The sequence below is a fragment of the Chinchilla lanigera genome, unplaced genomic scaffold (genome assembly GCF_000276665.1).
Source record: "Chinchilla lanigera isolate Chin_1 unplaced genomic scaffold, ChiLan1.0 scaffold00051, whole genome shotgun sequence".
Classification (NCBI taxonomy): Eukaryota; Metazoa; Chordata; class Mammalia; order Rodentia; family Chinchillidae; genus Chinchilla; species Chinchilla lanigera.
Window position 1 is genome coordinate 8,127,203 of NW_004955452.1, and position 8,049 is coordinate 8,135,251.

The 8,049-nt window shown below is 59.4% G+C and overlaps 1 protein-coding gene across 1 annotated transcript in view; it reads left to right on the forward strand.

Annotated features, from left to right (window-relative positions):
• The window catches only part of LOC106149697 (serine/arginine repetitive matrix protein 1-like), a gene marked incomplete in the record, with an annotated part of 8,339 nt that extends 1,331 nt beyond the window's left edge, over nt 1–7,008 (forward strand). Inside the window, 3 exon segments of the mRNA XM_013519460.1 lie at nt 1–883; nt 2,591–2,844; nt 4,924–7,008. Coding sequence (XP_013374914.1) covers nt 1–153 — 153 coding nt within the window.
• Nucleotides 7,009–8,049: the final 1,041 nt, after the last annotated feature.

Here is an 8,049-nt window from a genome sequence, read left to right on the forward strand (position 1 = left end):
GACCCCCGGCCCCGCGCTGCCGGAACCTCGCCGCCGAAATCTGCGGAAGGCAGGCCACGCCGTCCGCCCCGGCCCGCCAGGTGCCCGGAGGCGAGAACGGGCGTCGAGGGCAGCGCCCTCCCCGGGCGCAGCCGGGCACCCGACCCTCGATGAGCAGCATCCGCGGGCGAGGACACAGAACGCCGGGGCGCTCGGGGCCCGGACAGAGGATGGAGCCGGTGTCACGGTGTTGGCGAAGTCGCGCTCACCCTAGCGGGGAGCAGCGCTCGTCCCCGAGGAGGAAGCGACGGCCCCGCGACGGCCCGACGGGGGGCGGCCTCGGGCGCTGAAGGAATGCGGAGGGGGCCGGGCCGGGCGGGCCGCCAGTTTCCATGATGCGGGGGGCGGGCTCGCCGAGGGGCTCGGGCGGGCGTCCAGGCTGCGCGGCGGCCGGGCCCCTCGGGAGAATTTCCGGCCTGGGATTGATTACGCCGCCCCTCCCCCGCCGCGGGACCCCCGGCTCGGGGCGGGGGAGGGGCGGTAATGAGGCCCGGCTGGCGCGGGGCGGAGAGCGAGGAAGCGGGACAGTCCCCGAGCCGCGCAGCCCGGCAACCGAGCTCAGCCCCGGAGAGCCGGCAACCTTGGGAGGGACCCTGGGCGCCCCCGACGGACCGGGAGGAGGCACGGGTGGAGCTTCGAGGAGCTGCCTCCGCCGTGCCTCCCTCCTCCCTCGTTTCCTTCGCTCCTTTCGGGAGCCGGTGCCCACCGACCTCCCCTCAGCCTCCCCGCACCGCACGCAGACTCCAGACTCCGCCGCGTCCCGGAGCAGCGCCTGCTACGGTCCGGGCTCACTGCTGTCTCTGGGGACCAACACTTGGACTGACCTTACTGACTCCACCCTCGGGTGGCTGCTTTTCCCCTTGCTCCTGGGCCCCTCTGGGGCCCCTCACACCTGCTTGCCTTTCCTCCCTCCCTGTCCCCTGTGTCCTCCCTGTGGGTCGGGGCTCTTCCCACCTGGCCCACCTCGCTTTCAACCCCTGGCCACTTCCGCAGGCCTCTTTCACCCCTGACTCCCACCCAGTGAAGAGCCCCGCTGAGTGTCCCAGTGCGCTGCGGTCTCCCTAGGCTCCTTCCTCTTGTCCACTCCATCCAGTCTTCCAGACAAGCACCAAGCATCCTTCTACCCTGAATCTGATCCTGCCGCTCCCTGATTGAGACCCTCAGTGGCTCCCCAGCACTGTCGAATACACTTTAAAATCCCTTCTTGTGTCCACAAACCGGCGTCTGGCCCCCACACTCCACCCTCCTCCTGCCTGGCTGACCTTGTTTCTGTCCTGAAGTCCTTTGTCCTCTGTCCTCTGGGGTTCATCATGTTCCTCCCCCTACCTTCCTATTTTCCTTTCTTTTCTTCCTCTCCTTCCTTCCTTCCTTCCTCTTTTTGATTGAACCCAGAGCCTTCACACTGAGCCAGGTCCCCAACCTTTGAGAAAATGTTACATTTTAAGACGGGGTCTTGCTTAAATGGCCTGGATGTACCTGTACTTGTGATCCTCTTGCCTCAGCCTCCCAGAGTGTTGGGACCGCAGGCATGTTCCACCACATCACCTATTTCCCGGGTCCTCACCTTGCCACCTCCTGCTGCCTCCGTGCTCCAGGCCTTCCCCTAGCCCCCTGGTTAGCTCAGCCACTCTCTTCCTCCTGCACGATAGGCCCTTGTGCCCCTGTGCACAGGCCCCTGGAGTTGCTTGAGAATTGAATCTGTTTCTCGCCCTGGTCTCAGGCCTGAGTTCTGAAGTGCAAGGCTGGGTTTGTCTTGCATATCCTGGAACCTCGCTGTTAGGACTGTGTGCAAGGTCTGTGCCCCCCACTGCCAGACCTCTTTTCTCCACTTTGGATCCCTGGCCCAGCCAGCAGATAGAGAAGACTTAGCCCTCTGAGGAGTCTCAGTTTTCCCATCCATAAAAAGCAGGGGATAATACCTGCTGCCGTCGTTTTGAAGGTTAAGTAGGAGTGCAGGTGTTCAGCGCCTGGCACAAAGCGAGTGCCAGCAAACAGCTTCACCCTGCCCTGACCATGGGGCTTCAATGCAGAGGGCAGTGTGTAGGCCTGCGGAGATCTCCCAAGGTCATTTTGGGTGGTCCCCTTTCCCAGCTGTAATGCTGATGAGTTGTCTGGAGAATTCTAGGGGTCACTGATAGGCCCACTTTGTAGATGCCAAAACTGGCTTGGAGGGTACAGCTCCGCCCCCAGGCCCAGCTAGAGGGATTGAGCCCTCCCCTCTGCAGCGGGCCCTCCCCCTGCCCGTGTGGCTCAGCCCCGCAGAAACCTGTGTGCGGCAGTCTGGGGACACCGGTTGCCCCCAGGAGGCCTGGACCCCCGTCAAATCTGCCGTGGCCTCTGTGTGACCTGTGCTACCTCCCTCCGAGCCACGAGGGGCCTGGGTGAGATGTCCCCTGGGGATTAGGGCGATGCACATTTCTCCCTATTGCCCCTGAGGCTCCATGTCCTCTCCAGAAGCCACTGAGGGTGGGAACAGAGCAAACTGTCACCTTCTTGGGCACGGCCTCAGAATTCCGCATCTCAGAATTTCAGCTTGTGTTCTCTGCTTTAGGAAGAAGGCTGTCCCTGTGGGCTGCTTGGGCTTTCCTGCTCCTGCCCCTGCCCCTGCCCCGCTCCAGCCGCAGTCTCCAGCGGCTTGGGAGAGCACTCGGCGGGCACCGCCTGATGCCAGTGTGTACACGGTGCCCTGCAGCTCCCGCCCAGAGACCTCAACTTCAACCAAGGATCCAGAGCCAGTTCAAGGGCAAAAAGAGCACGGCCGAGGTCCCTCGTCGATCAGGCTGCTCCGCCACAGGGTGACATCGGGTAAATCACAGCAGTCCTTACCGCTCCTGCCTGTCATGTGTCCTCCACAAGCAGGACCTTGTATGACCTCAGGGAGACCTGACTGGCAAGTAGAACCCAGAATCCCAATCCGAGGGCTCCATTCTATCAGGACGGTACCCAGACACGGGCAGTGACTTGCACAGGATGGCAGAGCGGGACTCCCAGCCCCACCGGCACAAGTCCCACCCAGGGCTGAGCCCCTCAGAGAGCAGGTCTGTGGCATAACGAATCCCAGGTCCAGGTCCTGCCAGCCAGGGAAGCCCTGTGCTGGGCAGCTGTGGGTTCCTAAGCGAGGTGTCTGGCCTTAGGCAGAGCGAGCTCCTGTCTCCAGTGTGCTGTGAGGCCCAGAGAGGGGATGGAGCCTGGGCGAAGCTGGGGCGTCCTAGGAAATGTCACCTTCGTGGAGGACAGGGCAAGCTCAGGCTCCAGGGGAGCCCTTGGGCAGAGGATGGGACAGGCATGTCACCATCTCACTGAGCTGCCAGGGCCTTTTATGTGTTCTCAAGTGTGCAAGATGAGTCCAGGAGTGAGGTGCGTGCTCACCTGCATCACAGGTGGGAACCGAGGCTGCGTGAGGTCCAGGCTTGCTGAGGTCAAGGGCAGAGCCCGGGTCAGAACCCTTCCCGCAGCGGCTTGCTCCTCTCCACTGCGGTTTCCTCCTCCACACAGCGGGGCCCCTGGGCCCAGAAAGTGGCAGCCTGGCCATGCTAGGGTTTTTCTGGCCTCCAGATGTTGACTGCGCAGCAGTTTTTCCCTTATAAAATGTTAAATCAAGGCCGGTGATTGCCTCTCTTTAGCTGCCTCCTCTGGGCTATTGGGGACCAGAGAGACACAGCCCCATCCAGATGCTTCAGGAGACCGGAGAAGCAGATGCATCCCCCAGAAGCTGAGCAAGCAGCGGCCGGCTCCTTGGGGGGTCCTGCCCAAGTCACCTCTGAGCAGTGGTCTCACCACCTCTAAGCCTGTTTCCTCACCAGACTGTGTCACTTACTGAGCTCAAAGGGTAACCAAGAGCTCACGGGGCCTTGCTGGGACACCTTAGCTGGTGTTGTTATTTCTACTGCAATTCACGGAGCTCGGAATTCTACCTCTTCTCTGTATCCCTTTGTAAAACTCAGCTGTTGAACATTCCCACTGGATCAGACACTTTTTCCTGGTCCAGTCAACTTCCAAGTAGAGGGAGGAACAGGCTCAGGAACCACTGGAAGTAGGGCTGGAAATACAGGCTCTCGGGAGTCCCTGGGGCTGACAGGTCCCTGCGAGGGGTGCCAGCCTCGGGAGGTGGGGAGGGTGGATCTTGGCACTCGGGTGATCTGCCAACAGCTTGTAGAAAGGCTACTGGCTGGAAGTTTGGCTACAGGGACATCCCCGCCACCCATGGACTGAGCCACAACTTGTGAGTTCCACAAGGAACTGAGGCTGGAGGGGCCCTGAGAAGATGCACCCCTCCCTTCTCCCTCTGTGAGTGCTTGGGAGTACCAGGTCAGTCAGCAGCAAACACAGGGCAGGAAAAACAAACAAAAAACCCCAAGTGTTTCCCCTTCCGCGTAAATTAGCCAGATGGCGCTGCTGTGCAGAGAAGCAGCCCCGGGAGGGGAGCAGGCTGCAGTCAACCCACAGTGAGGTCGTCTATACCAACAGGAAGTCGGGGTTTCCCAGGCATGGTGGCACACACCTGTGACCCCAGCCTCTTAGGATGCCGAAGCCGGCCTGCGCAATTTAGTGAGACTGTCTCCAAATTTCTAAAAGGGGTGAGGAGGTAGCTCAGTGGTAGTGCTCTTGCCCAGCATGCTCAAGGCCCGGGGTTCGATCTCCTGTACTGCCAAGAAAACTTTGCACTTGCTGTGAACCATGTGATTGGAATCATTTGTTACTGCAGCATAAGTCACTGAGAGCTGACTAATACACTGGCAGTTGTAAGTCTTGTAAATAGCAGCTAATCATGGGGCTGTTTTATTTCAGTACAGCACAAGACGCCCGGCTGAGGTTGTCAGAGAAGAATTTATGAACAGTGACGTTCAGAAGCAACATAAAAAGTATTTCTCTGTTCTTTTACAGCTGTATAGGACGCCCCCGCCCCGGGTCTTGTTGCTCTGCATCCTGCAGGTGGGTGGCGCTCCTTTGCCTTTGTGATTAAAGAAGCTGTCTGTCCTCCCCGACCCCCCATCCCCGGGGTTGGGGAACCCGCCTGGTACACATGTCCAGAATGCTCCTTCCCCAAGCCGTGGCCTCACTAGCTCCAAGGATGCTGGGAGACTGCTCCTGGGGGACAACGAGGACCCTGCCACAGCCGGACGTCACAGCTTGTGACATCTCCTTTGGTGACAAGTCGTACTGCTGATGAGACAGTGACCCGTCACTGCGGAGGAAAAGCAGAGGCTCGACCCCTCCCCCCGGATTCCAGGTGAGGATCTCCAGGGTTGGCCCGGTTCTAGGGGGCAGCCCTCTGCAGGGGAAGGAGGGCGGGAGTTGGGGTTGGGACCGGCTGGCCAGGGCCGCGTGGGTGGAGACGCGGGGCGCCCCCTGGCGGCAAAGGTGTGCCCCTGCCCCGCGGGAGGCCATCGCAGCCCTGCGGGCACCGGATCCTGTGCCAATCGCGCTCCCCACCCCCACCCACCCCGGCAATCCTGGTCCCGGGGTCCCGGGGATGAACTTCCTTGCAAACGGCCCGCTGCCAAGGATCCCCTTGGGGAAGATGGAGTGGCGGCGGAGGAGGGCCACACTGAAGGGACCAGCCCGTTAGGAGCGGGGAGCGGGCCCGGCCCAGGTACTCGGCTTAGCCAGATCCCGCGTTACGCTCTCGCGGCCAGTGGGGGCAGCACTCCCTGATCCCCGCCCCGCTGACTGAGGCTCGGGGACACTAAATCACTCAGTAGGTGACAGCGCCAGGTCCAGTTCGGGACTGCGGGAGTCCAGGCCCACATTACGGTGCTGACCACCTTGTTGTCCCCGACACCCCCAGGCTCACCCGGCTTGGGCCCCTGTATTGTGGGGCGTCAGCCCGCCCTCCGTAGGTTTGCTCCCTATCAACAGAACCGGCGCCCTTTGCGGTGTGTGTTTCCCCACAGCGGAGGGACAAGGCCCAGGGAGCGCCCTCCTGCCCCAAGCACCGCGCTGATCCTCATCCAATGCCGCCGCCTGCGGGGGCGCTGGGCCGGGTGCGCTTCAAAGGGACAGAAACGCAGCCCAGGCTGCCCTCATGGGCGCTAAGCTGGCCCTGAAGGGGCCGCAGGTCCTGAGCTCGCGTCTGTTTCCATGGACGGGAGAAGTGACCCCATCAGGCTGTGGGCCAGGGTCTGAGTCCAAAGCCCTCTCCACATGGAGTCGGGAAGCTTCCAGACAAGGAAACAGTAACTCAAAGTTTACATAACTGGGGTGGGGGTGTAGCTCAGCGGCACATCGCCTGCCTGGCAAGCGAAAGGTCGTGAGTTTGATTCCGGTACCGGAAAAAAACAAAAAAAAACAAAGTTTTCATAACTTGGCCAACAAGAAGGTAGAGACCGTCACCCCACTCCTAGAATCTCTCCTGTCCGCATCTGCACAATGCAAACGTGGTCCTCTGGGGAGCCGTGAGAGCCCAGCAGTGGGTAAAACTCCCCGCCACAGCCGCGCTTAGTAGGTGCGCAGGCTGTAGGTCCTTCGATCAGTCTCTTATTGGTACTTTCAGGAAGCGCAAGACCCCCCAAGGAGAAGACCAGCCACGAGGAAGGGAGCGAGTGCGTTCGCAGGGCCGCTGGTCCTTGAAGATTCTCCTCCGAAGGACCCCGCGCCTGCAGACGTGAAGGTACTGACCCGGCCGTGCGCGCCGGGCCCCTGGGACGGACGGTTCTGGTTTGGCGGGGTCGCCAGTGATGATGGCCCTAGAGGCTTTTCCAGCTTCTCGGCTAGTTCCTCTTGCCAAGAGATGCCTGAGAGAAAAGACTTAAGATGAATGAAAGCTCGCTGAAAGAATCTGCAGTCGGCTCGATGGTAACTGAAAGAAGTTTTTGCCCTCGTTGCAGTCGCTGAAGCTCGAGGTCAGGAACGGGGTGGGGAGGCGGCTGCACGTGGACGCTGGGATTTTCCGCTCGCCTCGCCCTGGGCTGGGAAGGCGCCTGTGCCTTGCTGTTAGAAATAATGAAGAGTAAACACCTTTGTACTAGAGCGCTCGTCTCGGACTTGTCACCTCGGGATAAACCTCCAGGAGTGGCGCACTGGCACAGCTTCCGCCAGAGAGCAGTCTGGAGCCGGCACGGGTTTTACTGAAGACGGTAATGCCTCACCGCAGGGCTCTTCTAATTTGCATTTCTTTAGGAATATCCCAGGGTTCAGTAATAGGCTCTCTAAGAAACCACCGGTTGCCTGGGAAGTGTGAATTAAGGAGACATATTTTATCTTAGAGAAGAAAGGAATTTTTTTTGCCTTTTTTGAGACAGTTTCAGTATGCAGTTCAGGCTGGGCTTGAACTCACTTTGTAGCCCAGGCAGGCTTGAAACTCACAGCGAGAAAAGGAATTTTTGAGCCAGGTGTGGTGGCGCATGCCTGTAATCCCAGCACTCAGAAGGCTGAGGCAGGAGGATCCCCAAAAGTTCGAGACCAGCCTGGCTACATAGTGAGGTAAAGGCCAGTCTGAAACTACCTAGCAAGACCCTGTCTCAAAAAACAAACAAAAGAATTCTGATTCTTAATGGGATTAGCTTAAATTTCCACTTGCCTTTTGGAAGGCATTTTTACTATGGATATAACGCATCTCTAGGAAATTGCATAAAACCTGAACGTCCACCTCATTAATCTAGCACAAAGCAAATGCCCAGTATGAGTCCCACCAGGCAATAAACTATATATAGTGCTGGGCCCCAGCTGTCCCTACCTCTCCTCACCTGCATGAGAACGGACACACTATTCTAATACTGTAGTGTAGTTTTTAGAAACAGCTAGTTTAGTTTTGTCTGTTTAAAATTTCCCCAAGCCCGGAGCTGCAGCCTGAGCTCTTTTGTGCTGGCTGCTTCGGGTTTGGGAGCTTCAGCTACCTTCTGATGCCTGAGGCTTGGTCGCCGTACTGTGGCACAGTGCTTGTTACAGAAAACAGCCCGCAGCCCCCCTTCTCCTGCCGGGAAGGCCTTCCATGGCTTCCAGTTGAGGCTGCTGAACAGTACTGCTCTGGGCCTCAGCCCTCTGGCCCTGTCCATGCTGCTGGGGTCCACT